Source organism: Ailuropoda melanoleuca, chromosome 4, assembly GCF_002007445.2.
Source record: "Ailuropoda melanoleuca isolate Jingjing chromosome 4, ASM200744v2, whole genome shotgun sequence".
Taxonomy (NCBI): domain Eukaryota; kingdom Metazoa; phylum Chordata; class Mammalia; order Carnivora; family Ursidae; genus Ailuropoda; species Ailuropoda melanoleuca.
The window spans coordinates 10,885,792-10,903,370 of record NC_048221.1 but is presented as its reverse complement, the minus strand read 5'-3'; the positions used below and the strand labels follow the sequence as shown (position 1 = coordinate 10,903,370).

At 39.0% G+C, this 17,579-nt stretch overlaps 2 protein-coding genes across 2 annotated transcripts; both read left to right on the top strand.

Annotated features, from left to right (window-relative positions):
• Positions 1-873: 873 nt before the first annotated feature.
• LOC100483402 (olfactory receptor 7A10) lies at positions 874-1,707 on the top strand. The gene is made up of 2 exons (XM_034657192.1): positions 874-1,228; positions 1,514-1,707. The coding sequence occupies exons 1-2, from the start codon at positions 874-876 to the stop codon at positions 1,705-1,707; spliced, it is 549 nt and encodes a 182-aa protein (XP_034513083.1).
• An 11,392-nt stretch (positions 1,708-13,099) lies between these two features.
• On the top strand, positions 13,100-14,029 carry LOC100483152 (olfactory receptor-like protein OLF4). The gene has a single exon (XM_034657234.1). The coding sequence runs from the start codon at positions 13,100-13,102 to the stop codon at positions 14,027-14,029; it is 930 nt and encodes a 309-aa protein (XP_034513125.1).
• The last annotated feature ends 3,550 nt before the right edge of the window (positions 14,030-17,579 follow it).

The window sequence follows — 17,579 nt, the reverse complement described above, 5'->3', positions numbered from 1 at the left end:
TCTGATGTTGTGTGCTGGGGCTATATCACTCTCAGATAGCCAGCTTACAGAGGCTCCCCCCCCCACTGCTGGTTATCTTCTGAGTATCCCCAAGATTCACTACTCCACACCTCCTGCCTTGCAAAAAAGTGTTCACTTTTCTGCTTGTAGAATTCCAGCAATTCTTTTCTTACATCTCAGGTTGAATTAACAGGTGTTCAGAATGATTTGATAGTTATCTAGCTAAATTCAAGGGACCAGATGAAATGAGGTCCCCTACTCTTCCACCATCTTGCCTCCCCTAGGTCCTGCTGTCTCCTCCTTGAGGGTTCTGTTTAAATGTGTGCTATTATCTGAACAACCAGTAAAAAATAACACCTCCATGCAGTCTTTCCTTTTTACAGACTTTTTTCATCATTGCACCTGTCACCGTCTGATATTTTATCTGCTTATCTTCTCCATCACTGAATGGTGCAGACTTTTGTTTCCTGACACCTTTACTCTTTGCCTGGAGGTTAGTCAGTACTTAAGTTTATTCCTCAAATGTATGACAGAATTTCTTATTTAAAGTATAGAATACATGAGTACTTGGGGAAAAGGCCAAGTGTGGGATGCACATTCTTATTCAGAGCTGGCATGGGGGGTCCTGAAAAAGGACCGATTCCATACAAAAACTATGGATATTCACATTTGAATGTAAAATAAAAATTGCAGAATTTCAATGATATTTGTAATGTTCATTACTGAGAAAATCAGTCATGTTATTTTTTATTACATGGTAGTCACCTCCATCACATGGAACCAGGAAATGATACACAAATTTCAGGATTTCTTCTTCTTGGCTTATCAGAGGAACCAGAACTGCAGCCCCTCATATTTGGGCTTTTCCTCTCCATGTACCTGATCACTGTGTGTGGAAACCTGCTCCTCATCCTGGCCGTCAGCTCAGACTCCCACCTCCACACCCCCATGTACTTCTTCCTAGCCAACCTGTCCTTTGTAGACACCTGTTTCACCTCCACCACTGTCCCCAAGATGCTGTGGAACATCCAGACTCACAGCAAAGTCATAAGGTATGATGGCTGCATCACACAGATGTACTTTTTCCTACTCTTCACTGGATTGGGTGACTTTCTCCTGACTGTGATGGCCTATGACCGCTTTGTGGCCATCTGTCACCCCCTGCACTACACGGTCATCATGAACCCCCAGCTCTGTGGACTCCTGGTTCTGGTGTCCTGGATTATCAGTGTTCTGAATTCCTTGTTACAAAGCTTAATGGCATTGCATCTGTCCTTCTGTACAGAGGTGGAAATTCCCCATTTTTTCTGTGATCTCAATCAGGTAGTCGGGCATGCCTGTTCTGACAAGTTTCTTAATGATATAGTGATGTATTTTGCAACTGTGCTCCTGGGTGTTGTTCCCCTGCCTGGGATCCTTTACTCTTACTCTAAGATAGTTTCCTCCATATGTCGAATATCATCAGCTCAGGGCAAGTATAAAGCATTTTCCACCTGTGCATCTCACCTCTCAGTTGTCTCCTTGTTTTATTGTACCAGCCTAGGGGTGTACCTTAGCTCTGCTGTTACCCAGAGCTCCCATGCAAGTGCAGTGGCCTCAGTGATGTACACGGTGGTCACGCCCATGCTGAACCCCTTCATCTACAGCCTGAGGAACAGAGACATAAAGAGGGCTCTGAAAAGAATCATTGGGGTTCCAGTGTCATAACGGCCATTGTCCTGGGGCTGAAGAAGTGCCCATGATTGTAGGATTCACAGTCCCAGAGCGAGGACCTGCTATTCTTTGATCAGAGAGGGGAAGTAGAATCTGCACCTTCTAGAATCTGCACCTTTGTTTCCTGGATTTTCCTTTAGTTTGAATTCAACTTTTCCACACATTTAAGTAATCACTTTATTAATCTTCTGCTTTGTCTGATTTTTTCATACATTCCAATGGTTTCTTCAACCTTGGGTCACAAATGCCTAGAAATTTCTGTATCTATCAAGGGGCTAGTTGGATTTCTTCAAACAAATTTCATTTCAAATGACATATCATACCACCTAAATTTTCTCTAGGTGTCCCAAAAGAATAATAATGAGTTGTATTCTTCGTATGGAAGACACTACGTTGGCCTCTACATTCTTCACATGACTTATTGTAGAGGAGAATATAAAATCACAGTTTTCCTTTGAATCTGTCAATCTTTTTACATCTCTACCTTCACTCCTCTTCCTGAGAATTTGGACTCTAACACTGTTCTGTTTAAGTCTCAGGCTCCTGACTGGGATGCTCAGATTAGGAAAGCTCAGGCACCCCCTGCTCCCCTGTGCTTGTGGACATTCCCACAGATGCTCCCCTGACCAGAGCCTCTGCTGTGGCTGCACCAGCCCTTGGGTTCTCACTGTGACTGCAAGACAGGCCTCAGCAGCACCCATCAGAGAACTCTAACAAAACCAGGTCTATTACAGCTCCTGGAGGGCAGAGGCAGAAAGGTCTGGGGGGGGGCAGAGATTCATAACAAGAGAGAGAAAAGCTAGAATTAGGGGTCTATGGGCGGCTAAGGGTTTGCAGTTTATCTCTTTATTGACCAGTTTAAAACATAAGAGTGAAATTCTGGTACAGAAACGCAATGGAGGATCTCTCATGTGTCAGTATCCAGGTTACCCAGGGCTTTCTGCAGAGGTGCTTCACGGCTGGGGCAGCCCGAGTGCTTATCTGATAATAGTGTCACACACCTGACAATATGTTTATTCAGCATGGTTGTCTTTGAAACGGATGCCTCAAAATTCAAAAGCCTCATGTCAGGCACTCTCTCTACAAACATGCTGCTGTGCTTTAAAACTAGTCTCCTTGTTTTATTCTATTATTCACTTAGGTGTTCAGAATGCCTATTGTCACCACTTGCAAACACTGATTAGCAAACATATATGTTCCAGTGAAGTCTACATGGAAAGACAAATTTGAATAAATAGATTCACCTCATATGTTCTTAGTGTCAGAAAGACCACAAATATGAGGATACGTTTTCTCTGAGTAAATAGCCAGTAGAGGGATCCCTGGATCATAGAGTAGGTCTATTTTTAATTTTTATGAACCTCCACACTGTTTTCCAAGTGGCTGCACCAGTTTGCATTCCCACTAACAATGTAAGAGGGTTCCCCTTCTCCACATCCTTGACAGAATCTATTGTTTCCTGTGTTGTTGATTTTAGCCATTCTGACAGGTATGAGGTGATATCTCATGGCGATTTTGATTTGTATTTCTCCAATGATGAGTGAATTTGAGCATATTTTCATGTGCCTTTTGACCACCTATATGTCTTCTTTGAATAAATGCTCATTTCTTCTGGCCATTTTTAAAGGAATTATTATTAATTTTTTTTGCTGTTGACTTGTATACGTTCTTTATGTATTTTGGATATTAACCTCTTCTTGGATATATCATTTGCAAATATCTTCTCCCATTAAATAGGTTGTCGTTTTGTTTTGTTTATTGTTTCCTTTTCTGTGGAAAATATTTTTATTTTGCTAATCCATTTTCAACATGGATGGTTGTAGAGGGTATGGTGCTAAAAGAAATCAGTCAGTCAGAGAATGAGAAATACTGTATGATTTCAGTCATGTGTGGAATTGAAGAAACAACACAAATAGAGAGAAAAAGAGACAAAAAGATTCTTCAATATGGAGAACAAACTCGTGGTTGCTAGAGGGAAGGTAGATGAGGGGATGGGTGAATTAGGTGATGGGGAATAAGAGCACACTTATTGCAATGGGCACTGAGTAATGTAGAGAATTGCTGAATCACTATATTGTACACCTGAAACTGATATTATGCTGTAATTGTACTGGAATTAAAAAATTAAATATTTAAGAACTATGAGGTTTCAACATTTCAAGCCACCCATTTTATTGCTATCTGAAATATTTGTTTTCCATGTTGTGCATCTATTTACTGAGGGTAGAAGATTCATCGAAGTGCAGGATGGCTTAGTGTCTTCTCTTTTATTACTGAGTTATCTTCCTGTTTCTACTTGAAAATTTCCAATGCTATCTGCTAATATGCCTCTTCTACTGTTACATGAAATAACCTCCCTTTCCTAATATTTGTCACAAATACTGAGGGATGGTGAATTAACAACATCAGCATTATCCATTTCAAATCTCCTTCCTGCTTTGAAATCTCTTCCACCTGTGTATAAGAGGACACTTCACAGGAGAGCTGGCTGTCCTGCTGGTCGTGTGGTTCAGGGTCACCAGTTCTTCTGCACAAATGTGCATTTCCTTCAAATTCTCCCAGTTACCCAGAAGGAGCCCACATGTAGTCACTTGTTCATAAAGTCATCGGAAACAAACTTGAATAACAGAATCATCATGGCTGCTCTCCTTAGTGTCAGATCATATGCCACAAATAAAAAGCAGCACACGTTCTAATCGCCTCATGTCTGCTCACTTGGATTATTGTGTCAGTCAGATCTTGCTGTGTAACAGGCTGTCCTTGTCAAATGCCATATCATAATACTTTTATAATCATATGGAATTGTATGCTGGGAAGCATTTCTGATCTCTGCCCAGCTTCTCCTGGATCTGGAGTCAGGTGTGAATCTACATGGTATTTCCAAGGCTCATCCATGCACGATGCTGTGTGTGGCTCTAGAGCTCTTCTTTCTCAGCCAATTCATGGGCTCTTATTACTACATTTCCATGTGTAGGCTAATCTATTCATAGAAAAAATTGGTTTATCACATGAGTTACTTAAATTTAATTCCATTGTTCATATATTCGTATTAACACTCAGCTTTCTTCCCCATTAGAAGTGCTATCTCCCACCCCTCTTACATGAGAGTCAGCTGCCTGTGCTCTAGATCCTACCTGTAGCCATGCACCATTAGGTCTGTTCCACTGAATTAAATCATTAGAGTATAATTATACACAATAACCTGCATATGTGAAGTGTACACATTGATAAATTAAAGGAGGTACAAAAAAATGAAGAGTAAATGTTGCAAGTTTCCTATTTGTGTATGATTTAACACTATACATAAGTGTTAGCATCTTTGTTAAGTAGTTATTGAACTTAAGGATTCCGAGCATCATTTTCTCTATTTCTCAAGGTTATTTGGGATTCTAAACATAACTTCATATGGACATCGTTGGAACTGAATAAAATTTGTGGACTTTCTTGTTTACCTCAAAGAAAACATTTGAGGGTAATGGTTGTGTCTTGTGTATGTGTGTGTTTGGATACATTTTTGTTTCAAATAAGCTCACTCACATGTACACACACAGACGCATTCATGATCTCATCTTTTATGTTGGAAGGAAATCATGAGAAAGCTGGAGAGGATAGCACTGAGAAGAATGAATTTTTAAATGTATGTGAAATAAAAGGATTCAGAAATACAGACAAAGATGTAAATTACAATGAGTGACCTCAATTTTGATCATGAGTTCCTTTCCTATGTCACTGCCTTGAAGGCCTCAGAGTCAGACCACAGGCACATTTATGACACAAGGAATTTGCTGTATCAGTTGATGGGGCAGAATATAACCACATCGATTTAAAATTTCCTTTCTAACTACTGTGGGTTTGTAATATAAATTTCCCTTATCCAAGGGAAGCCGATGAGTGAGAGAGGTTTAAACTCCGTTGCCTCAAATAATGTTATTGACTATGTCCATATGGATTCCTCCTGCTGCTGTAAAATATCCCCAAGCTAGTTGCTTAAAACAAACACACATGTGCTCTTACAGTTCTGGAGGCAGAAGCTCGGAAGGAGTCTCATTGGGCTAATAGCAAGATGTCTGTAGGGTTGAGTTCCTTCTAGAGACTCAAAGGAAAATCTGTTTCCTTTCCAATTCCAGTTTATTCCTGGCTGCTGGATTCCTGGGCTCCTGGCTCTTCCTCCACGTTCAGAGCCAGCATGGCAGCATTTTCAAAGTGTTTCTGACACCAACTCTCTTGTCTCCCTCCTCAACCTTTGGAGGACTGTTGTGATTACCTTAGTCCCACTTGGATAATCATGGCTAATATTTTTATCTTTTTGTCTTTTTTAAAAATTTATTTTATATTTAACCAAATTTTAAATTAAAGTATAATTAACATACAGTGTTTTATTATTTTCAGGGGTACAATATAATGATTCAATAATTCTATACATTTTTCAGTACTCATTAAGAAGCATGTATTCTTTTTTGTCAAGTTTTTATTTAAATTCCAGTTAGTTGACACACAGCAAAATATTACTTTCAGGTGTACAATTTAGCAATTCAACACTTCCATACGTTGGCCTGTACTCATCAGGGCAAAAATGCTCCTCAATCCTGATTACCTTTTTCATCCACCTCAACCTTTTATTTTATTTTATTTTATTAACTTAAAATCGATTAGCAAACTTATAGTATTTTATTTTATTAAGTAGGCTCCATGCCCAACTCAAAGCCCAACATGGGGCTTGAACTCACGACCCTGACAAGATCAAGACCTGAGCTGAGATCAGGAGTTAGAGGCTGGATTGACTGAGTCACCCACGTGCCCCTTAACCATTTTTAAGTGCACAGCTCAGAGGAATGAAGTGCATTCACATTGTTGTGCAGTTGGCACCACCATCCATCTCTAGAACTCTTCATCTTGTGAACCTCAAGCTCTATGCCTAAATAGATATATTTTAATTACCAATTTTTTTTTAGATTTTATTTATTTATTTTTCAGAGAGAGAGAGAAAGAGAGAGAAAGCACAAGCAGGGGGAGTGGCAAGCAGAGGGAGAGGGAGAAGCAAGCTCCCTTCTTGGACGTGATCCCAGGACCCCTGGGTCTTGGCCTGAGTTGAAGACAGAAACTTAACCAACTGAGCCACTCAGTTGTCCCTAATTACCCCACATTTTATACATTTTATACAACAACAGCTCTTAATTTATGTTAAAGCATTGAACTGTTAAATGTTTTAGCAAAAGTGTCATGGAGGCCGAGGACCATAGTACTTATGATTTTATGTCAAAGGAATACAGTTCTTTGCCCTGTTGAAAGGGGGGAATAGCAATCTTCTGGATATCAGAGCTGTGTCCCACCATGAGTGAATATTTTGGAGACCCAAGGAGCCTAGCAAAGAAAAACACTTCTCTCTTAGGTTTGGAGAAATCTTTAACTCAGGGTTGGAATAAGGAGCTAGGAAGTTAGCTCTGTGGGAAGCAGGTGAGTTCAGGGAAGAGTAATATCTGGATTTACCTAACTTGTAAGTTGGTCTCTTGGGAAAAGGAAACTACAGGAAAGAAATTACCATTCGTGCAGGCAATGTCTCAAGGGGGATGATGTGCTCCGTGGTTGGAGTAACAGGAGGAAAACATGCCTGAAGAGCAGATAGGGAACTGTAAATATCTCTTCTCCTGTTGTCCCTCAGCAGGTGAAAGCTTGGGCTGAGTGGGACATGGGTATTTTTTTCTGGGTAGTCTGAGTAGGAGACTCCTGCTGTATTGTTTGAGAACAGAGCTTCAGTGTTCATCATCAACCATCGAGAGAGGAATTCAGACGTCCTCAGAGAGACCCCCATGCAGGTGAGTCCAAAAACCCAGTAGGTACTGCAGGAAAGGGCTAGAGAGAATAGAATGGTGAGAACATTTACCTGGAGCTACCTGAGAGCCAGTCCAGCCTAGCCCAGCACCGGACATCACTGTGATTGTTGGCTTGATTAACTAATGAATGGATTTATTCATGATCTTAAAAATAAATGTAAACATTGAAATTAGCCATACAGGGGAGATTGTTGAGCATTAATTAGTGCAGATGGAGGTGTGGTGATGGGTGGCAGAAAGTGGTCCCAATAAAAGTAGAACACGAGTCCACGAACTTTTGCAATTAAGAGAATAGAGATACAGGATATTAGCCAGGAGGGATTGGCAGTCAAGGGAGGGCATTCCTTTTGTTCTTTTTAAACCAGGGAAAATTTGAGTATGTTTTCATACTGATGAGAAAGATCCAGACCAATGGATCATGAGATACACATTTCACAGTGTCCTTTTTCATGCTGGGTATTCCAATCAATGTTTTTTTTAAAAAAAGTAATAGGTGAAAAGGAGTATACTAAAAAAGCTATACATTGGAATTATTTCCTTACTGGTGAGAATGAGTACATTTGTGAATTTCTGAGACATTTGCTTTCTCTACTGCAAATTGTGCCAGTTCTGTGCTTTTGTTTGGTGGGTTTGGAGTGTTTATATTCCTGTTGTTGATTGCATTTTTTTCAAACATAGAAATTGGAGATTTTCCATCAACTTTGCCATTTACCTTCAGTTCCTTTATGTATGTGTGTATGTATGTATGTATTTGAGGGTAGTAGGGAAGTTAATACATTCTGTGCTCAAACCTGTCATTGGTCATATTTTCCTCCCTCTCTTGCATGTTTAAGTGTAGAAAGTTCTTCTGCATCATTTGAATAAATAAATCACCATTTACACACATTTCCAACCTATCTTCACATTTCTGTTATTCCTTATCGTACCTTCTGGCCTTTTGTGATTAGATCGATTTCTCAAAGTCATATCACCTGTGGCCCTCATTTGGAAGGTATTCTTCTTTATTGTTTGACTAACATTCACCTTTTCTTCCTAAACAAATACGAATTATTATATCTCTATATGACATGAAAGCATCTGTTTAGATGATGCTGCCTACCCACTTTTTGTTATATATTTTTATTTCCAATTTTTATTTTTTTTTAAGTAATCTGTATGTGCAATGTGGGGGTCAAACTTACAACCCAAAGTCAGGAGTCATAGTCCACTGACAGGGCCAGCTAGGCACTCGTGTTTCCAGGGCTTTAGCACTTTAATTCTTAAATTAGTGATCTGCATTGATGTCATTACATTCATACTATTTAAACCTCTTTAGAAAGTTTTAGATTGTCACAGTGTTTCAGACTGTTGGTTGAAACAGCCCCATAACTAACCTATTCCCCTCTCTCACTGCTATCCTTTGTTCCATAAGCTCTTAGCTTCTTTTAAAACTTACAGGTCTAGGGGTGCTTGGGTGGCACAGCGGTTAAGTGTCTGCCTTTGGCTCAGGGTGTGATCCCGGTGTTATGGGATCGAGCCCCACATCAGGCTCCTCTGCTGTGAGCCTGCTTCTTCCTCTCCCACTCCCCCTGCTTGTGTTCCCTCTCTCACTGGCTGTCTCTATCTCTGTCGAATAAATAAAAAAAAATCTTTAAAAAAAACCTTACAGGTCTCTATTATGTACACATAAATACTCATGCACTTTTATACAAATTCATGTATAGAATCTAATACTCATTGTAAGTGATCTTTATGCCCTGGTGCAGTCTTTTTTTTTTTTTATAGCTTGTCTTCCTCAATAGCACCTTATAGACTTTCCTCCACCAACCAGTATAATGCTAATTCATTACTTCAGTGATTGCATAGTATTTCATGGTGTGTCTGTGTCATTTGTACTTTTTGAGGCTTTTTCATATTCTTTCTCATTAAATTGCTAGCATATCAATTATACAAAAATATTTTGAGATTGAGTTAAAATGTTGGTTTTCCACAAGGGGCAATTTTGTCCTCCAGGGGACATTGAGCGATGACCAGAGACATTTTAGGCTGTCAGACTGGAGAGGTGTCACTAGAGTTCAGAGATGCTCTAAACATCCCACAATGCCCAGGACAAACCCCAGCGCAGAGAATGATCTGGGCCACAATGTCAGTAGTGCTGAGATGAGCAACCCCAAGGTAAATAATACATATCTGTATTTTTGATACTTACAGCTGTTTTCAGATTATTTCCCTATTTCCCCCAAATGTTATGGCATGTCACATTTATGCTATGAAAACTAAGGAGTACCACTTTGCTACCTGTTTAAAACTTCCAATCCCAATCTATATGATAGCTCCTTAAATTTTTGGACAGGCTGATCGATGTGGAAGGGAATTCTTGTTTTCATAAAGGAGCAGTGTGTTGAGGTGAATTTCACATATTTGGTCACCATTTTGACTTGCTCATTATTAAACGCACATATCATATGTCCATTTTCCACAGGTGTCAGAATTTTGTGATTTTTAAGGACTATTATTTCTCTCTTTCTCTGTTTTTGAGAGAAAGAGTGATGGCAGGGAGGGGCAGAGGGACAGGGAGAGAGAGGATGGTAAGTAGGTTCCATGCCCAGCAAGGAGCTTGACATGGGGCTCAATCTCATGACCCAAGATCATGACCTGATCCAAAATCAAGAGTCGCACACTTAACTGACTGAGCCACCCAGGCACCCCTGCAGTTTATTGTATCTCTACTGAATTCTTTTTTTAAAAATTGTTATTATGTTCAATTAGCCAACATATAGTACATCATTAGTTTTTGATGTAGTGTTCAAGGATTCATTAGTTGTGTATAATACCCAGTGCTCATTACATCATGTGCCCTCCTTAATACCCATCACCCAGTTACCCCATTTCCCCACTCCTGCCCATCTGTAACCCTCAGTTCACTTCCCGGACTCCATAGTCTCTCATGGTTTGTCTCCCTTTCTGATTTCTTCCCATTCAGTTTTCCCTCCCTTCTCCTGTGGTCCTCTGTGCTATTCCTTATGTTCCACATATAAGAGAAACCATATGATAATTGAATTCTGTGGAGATATTTGGAAATGTTTGAAAATGTTTTAAATTCTATTAATGTGTAACTTCTTTCTCAGTTTCTTGCCTTAATTAAGATGGTTTTGCCTGTAGATTTTATTTACTTATTTATTTTTATTTGGGGGATTTTTCTGTTAATTTTAAGGACTTTGGAGGGATGTTTTGTATTTTTTAAATTTATTTTTTATTTTCTGTATATTGACATGCAGTGTTTTATTGTTTCAGGCGTAAAATATAATGATTTGACAGTTATATACATTACTTAGTGCTCAGGATGATGAGTGTAGTCTTTTTTTAAAATTTTTTTATGATGTTAGTCGCCATACAGTACATCATTAGTTTTTGATGTCGTGTTCCATGATTCATTGTTGTGTATAACACCCAGTGCACCATGCAATACGTGCCCTCCTTAATACCCATCACCAGCCTATCCCAATCCCCCACCCCCTCCCCTCTGAAGCCCTCAGTTTGTTTCCCAGAGTCCATAGTCTCTCATGGTTTATTCCCCCTTCTGTTTACCCCCCTTCATTCTTCCCTTCCTTCTCTAATGATCTCCCTGCTATTCCTCTGTTCCACAAATGAGTGAAACCATATGATAATTGTCTTTCTCTGCTTGACTTATTTCTGATGAGTGTATTCTTAATTCTCTTCACCTATTTCACCCATCACTTCACCCACCTCCCTTCTGGTAACTAGCAGACTGTTCTCTACACTTAAGAGTCTGTTTTTGCTGCAACATGGACAGCACTGGAGGAGATAATGCTAAGTGAAATAAGTCAAGCAGAGAAAGACAATTATCATATGATTTCTCTCATCTATGGAACATAAGAACTAGGATGATCAGTAGGGGAAGAAAGGGATAAAGAAAAGGGGGGTAATCAGAAGGGGGAATGAAGCATGACAGACTATGGACTCTGAGAAACAAACTTAGGGGGACTCTGAGAAACAAACTTAGGGGTTCAGAGGGGAGGGGGTGGGGGAATGGGATAGGCTGGTGATGGGTAGTAAGGAGGGCACGTATTGCATGGTGCACTGGGTGTTATACGCAACTAATGAATCATCGAACTACATCAGAAACCAGGGATGTACTGTATGGTGACTAACATAATATAATAAAAAAACATTAAAATAAAAAAATTAAAAAAAGAGTCTGTTTTTTGTTTTGCCTCTTTTTTCTTTGTTCATTTGTTTTGTTTCCTAAGTATCAAATATGTGTAAAATCATATGGTATTTGTCTTTCTCCGACTGACTTATTTCACTTAGTATAGCACCCTCTAGATTAATCCGTGTTGTTGCAAATGGAAAGATCTCCTTTGTACCTCTTAATACCCTTTATCTACTCCCCCTCCACCTACCTCTGGCAAGTACCAGTTTTTTCTCCATATTCATCTGTTTGTTTATTTGTTCTATTTTTTAGATTACACATATAAGTGAGGTCATATGGTATTTGTCTGATTTATTTCACTTAGTATAGCACCCTCTAGATCCATCCATGTTGCTGCAAATGGCAAGATATTGTTATTTTTATTGGTGAGAAATATTCATATATATACACATATATTTATATATATTATTTATATACCATATTATATATTATATTTATATATATGAATACGAAGTTATATAAATATCTTCTTTATCCATTCATCTATTGATGGACACTTGGGTTGGGCTGCCTCCATATCTTGGCTATTATAAACAATGCTGCAATAAACATTGGGTGCATATATATATTTGAATTAGTGCTTTTGTCTTCTTTGGGAAGCGGATTACTTGATCATGCGATATTTTTATTTTTAACTTTTTGAACCTCCATACTGTTTTCCTCAGTGGCTGCACTAGTTTGCATTCCCATCAACAGGTGCACAAGGATTCCCTCCTGTCTACATCCTGACCAGCACGAGTAATTTCTTGTCTTTTTATACTAGCCATTCTGACTATTGTGAGGTGATAGTTTTATTCGTTTGGATGTCACATGGATGGAATTATTTTATTTCCTTTTCAGATTGTTCGCTGTTTGTATGTAGATATTCAACTGATTTTTTGAGAGTTGGCTTTGTATCCAGTTACTTGACTGAATTAATTTAGTAGTTTTATTAGCGTTTTGTGACATCTTCAGGATTTTCTACATATAAGATCACATTGTCTACATACATACATTTATTTCTTCCTTTCCAGTTTGAATGCCTTTTATTTCTTTTTCTTTCTTTAGTTGCTCTGGTTAGAACTTTCAGTGCTATGTTCAGTAGAAGTCAGTAAAGAGGGCATCCTTGCCTTGTTCCTGACCATACGGGAAAAAAATGTTCACTGTATCCCTGTTGAGTATCATGCTTGCTGTTGCTGTTTCATAAACGGCTTTACGTTCAGATAGTTTCCTTCTATTCTTAGTTTTTCATGATTTTATCATGTTTCATACAGATATAAACATTAATTTCTTGAGTGCCCAGTTAGTAAAACATAATTGTGTCATGCTCTTTCTCTCTTATTTTGGTAGTCACATCAATGACATGGAACTAGAGAATGATACACGAATTTCTGAATTTCTTCTTCTGGGATTTTCAGAGGAACCAGAATTGCAGCCCTTCCTGTTTGCGCTTTTCCTGTCCATGTACCTGGTCACCATCCTTGGGAATCTGCTCATCATCCTGGCCGTGAGCTCTGACTCCCACTTCCACACCCCCATGTACTTCTTCCTGGCCAACCTGTCCTTTGTAGACATCTGTTTCACCTCCACCACCGTCCCCAAGATGCTGCTGAATATACAGACACAGAGAAAAGTCATAACTTATGACAGCTGCATCACACAGATGTATTTTTTCATACTTTTCGTAGGTTTGGACAACTTCCTCTTGACTGTGATGGCTTATGACCGCTTTGTGGCCATCTGTCACCCCCTGCACTACATGGTCACCATGAACCCCCAGATCTGTGGACTGCTGGTTCTGGTGTCCTGGATCATGAGTGTCCTGCATTCCTTGTTACAAACCTTAATGGCATTGAGGCTGTCCTTCTGTACAGTCTTGGAAATCCCCCACTTTTTCTGTGAGCTCAGTCAGATGATCCAATTTGCCTGTTCTGATACCTTTCTTAATGACATGGTGCTGTATTTTGCAACTGTGCTGCTGGTTGCTGCTCCCCTGGCTGGGGTCCTTTACTCTTATTCTAAGATAGTTTCCTCCGTATGTGGGATCTCATCAGCTCAGGGCAAGTATAAAGCATTTTCCACCTGTGCATCTCACCTCTCTGTTGTCTCCTTATTTTATTGTACAGGCCTAGGAGTTTACCTTAGCTCTGCTGCTACCCAGAGCTCCCACGCAAGTGCAGTGGCCTCAGTGATGTACACGGTGGTCACGCCCATGCTGAACCCCTTCATCTACAGCCTGAGGAACAAAGACATAAAGGGGGCTCTAAATGTATTTTTCAGAAGGAAGCCATAAAAGGGCCATTTTCCCAAGAAGTACCTGTTATTGCAGGCTAATGCCTAACAGCCAGAAATTGTGATTCTTTAATCGGATCATGAAATAAGAACTTAATCCCTCTATCTGTTTCCTGGAGTGTCACATTTTCTAAATTCAACTGCTTTATTAAACTTTCTGCTCCTTTTGATAGCCAACAATTTTTTTTCTTTTTTGTTTTCTTAATTTCCATATTAGTTCCAACCCTGAATCAGAAACGATTTGGAGATTTCCATTTGCCTCATAGAGTGATGAACTCTATTAGTTTCATGGAATAAACTGTTTTGCAACTGAGACCATACTTATAATTTTATAAGTTTTTTGCTCTGTGTCTGCCATTCATTTCCATGTTACTACTTTAAATGCTCTTTCTGGTGATATAGACTTAACCTACCAGTTTGTTTTGTAGCTTGTCTTGTGGTTTTATGATTCTGATTAGGATCCTGTTCTCACATCAGCTCAGCATCCACAGTATCCCTGGCACAGAAAAATAAAGCAAAAATCATTTATGAAAAACACCATCCAAGTGTAATCTACAGAAAGACAAATTTGCATAAACCAAGTTACCCAGTATGGGTTCAGTATCAGGGAAGACCTGAAATGAGATGAAGCAAAATTTTCGATCACATCATATTTCATTTTGGAAAATGTGCTTTGGATGACGAACATCTACCGTTGAAGTGCGGGATATTTGGTGTCCATGTTTAAAGGGTTTTATTAATTGGAGTGAAGATTGTAGTGGCAGATTTTATATTATTTAATTGGATGATTTTGCTATTCTACTTGAAAATTTACAGTGCTGCCTACAAATATTACTCCTTTTTTAAAAAAAATGTTACAAATGTTATAGAATGAGTGAGTGAACAGAAAGTATTTTCACTCTGTCATTAAATTTTTTATTTATCTTGTGATGTTTTGCTGCTGATTTTACTTATTTGACATTTCCCCCCACACCTTTTCTTGGCTCTAACAAATGGCTTGCAAATTTGCTTAGGTTTTCAAAAATTAGCTCCTAGGTTTATTAATCTTTTCTATTGGTTTTCTGATCTATATATCATTTCTGTATGCTCTGATATTTGGTATTCCTTTTCCTCTGCTTCTTAGGACTTAGTTTGTTCTTTTTCTAGGTCTTTGAATCATACAGTTAGGTTATTCGCTTAAGCGCTTTTATTTTTCTTAATGTAGACATTTATAGCTATAAACTTCCCTCTTAGAGTTGCTTTGGCAACATTCCATAAGTTTTGATAGGCCATGTTTCCATTTTCATTTGATTGAAGATATTTATTTATTTAATTATGTATTTATGTATTTATTTATTTTTTATTATGTTATTGTAGTCACCATAGTATCATTAGTTTTTGATGTAGTGTTCCATGATTCAATGTTTGTGCATAACACCCAGTGCTCCATGCAATACGTGCTCTCCTTAATACCCATCACCCTGTTACCCCATTCCCCCCTCCCCTCTGACAGTTTTTTTCCCAGAGTCCATAGTCTCTCATGGTTCATCTCCCTCTCTGATTCCCCCCCTTCATTTTTCCCCTTATGTCCTCCATGCTACTCCTTATGTTCTACATATAAGTGAAACCATATGATAATTGTCTTTCTCTGCTTGACTTCTTTCACTAGCATAATCCCCTCCAGTTCTATCCATGTCGCTGCAAATGTTGGGTATTCATCCTTACCGATGGCTGACTAATATTCCATTGTATATATAGGCCACATCTTTATCCATTCATCTGTTGAAGGGTATCCTTCCACAGTTTGGCTATTGTGGACATTGCTGCTATGAACTTCAGGGTGCATATGGCTCTTCTTTTCACTACATCTGTATCTTTGGGGTAAATACCTAGTAGTGCAATTGCTGAGTCATAGGGTAGCTCTATTCTTAACATCTTGAGGAACCTGCATACTGTTTTCCATAGTGGCTGTACCAGTTTGCATTCCCACCAACAGTGTAAGGGTATTCCCCTTTCTCCACATCCTCGCCAATATTTGTTCTTTCTTATCTAGTTGATTGAAGATGTGTCATATCAATTGATGAATCTTTGAACACTATATCTGAAACTAATGAAGTGAATGAGATGAATGAGTTCTGGGAATGTAATGTACAACATGGTTTCTATGGTTAACTATACACTCTTGAATACTTGAATGTTGCTAACAGAGCACATAGTAAATGTTCTTACAACAAAAAGAAATGATAATTTTGTGAAATGATGAATGCATTCAGTAAGTTATCCTGGTGATCATTTCACAATGTACGTGCATATAAAATCACCAAGTTGTATGCTTAAACTTCCAGAATTTTATATGTCAATTACATTTCAATAAAACTGGAAAAATGAGGGGTGGGGGATGGGGTAATTGGGTATGGATATTAAGGAGGACACGTGATGTGATGAGCAGTGTGTGTTATATGCAACTGATGACTAATTGAATTCTACATCTGCAGCTAATGATGTACTATGTTTTGGCTAATTGCATTTAAATTAAAAAAGCAAAAGTGGAAAACCAATGAAAAAATATTGCTATGTCTCTGTCGTCTTCCTTGCATTTCAAATGTCTCCTCCTTCCAGCAGAATTCTCCCCATAAAAAAAGAGTGCCAGAATGAAAACCATAACGAATATGTCAATGAGAAGGTCAATGAATAGGAAAAAATGTTTCTATATTAAGTATGCTATGAAGATGGCATCAGTGATACAACTGTTCTTAGCCCCGTCAATCAGTGAGTTAGAAATGGGGTCCCTGTTCTCTCTGAAGTATCTGGAAAGAAAATCTTTTATTTCTTTGATATTTTCTTGGACTAGGAATGGTGATTCACATGCAAGAGGTGGGGAGTAAATATTTACTTTGGAGGAAAGCCTGACCTTCTGAACTAAATTTTCATAACTGTGCAGTAGACACATAATTCAGTCTTACTGCCTTCTCAAAGATCAGTGCACTGCTGAAGGTGGAAGTGGAAATGAAACCTTTCAAATTGAAATTTACACCAGTTGTAGACTGTTGGCAGAGAGGGTCCCACATCCCCGTTGTTCTCTGTGGCTATGTCTTTGGCAATGTGGGCAGCACCTTCCATCAGGTGGTAGAGACCATTCCTCCACCTTTGATCTGGGCTGTATTAGGATTTTTTATTTGCTGTGGCCAGCAGGATATGGAGTGACAGTGGACCTTAGAGTCTTGGTGCATTTCTGGTGCTCTGTCTTAGATCTCTGGCTCCAAAAGTGAATTAAGCCAGGTGGTCTGCCAGAGGAAGTGAGGGCATGTGGAGCAGAGCCCAGCCAAAGCCACCTGGGATCTGCCACAGCTAGCTAGCCAAGCCCAAATTATATTAGAATGCCCCTGAGTGATCAACAGAGCTCTCCAAGCTGACACACAGGTGACCCAAGTCTTTTGAGGAAATCAATACAGATTAGAGTAACTCATCACTAAACAATTCAATTTGATACTAAAGACATTAATTAATAAGACTGATAAACCTCTGGCCAGACTTATCCAAAAGAAAAGAGAAAGGACCCAAATTAATAAAAT

Excerpts from the sequence above, each read along its gene's own strand:
- LOC100483152 (XM_034657234.1), top strand. The coding sequence starts at position 13,100 with ATGGAACTAGAGAATGATACACGAATTTCTGAATTTCTTCTTCTGGGA.
- LOC100483402 (XM_034657192.1), top strand. The coding sequence starts at position 874 with ATGTACCTGATCACTGTGTGTGGAAACCTGCTCCTCATCCTGGCCGTC. Across the intron at positions 1,229-1,513 it reads TCTGGTGTCCTGGATTATCA|TTGTCTCCTTGTTTTATTGT; the intron begins GTGTTCTGAATT and ends CTCACCTCTCAG.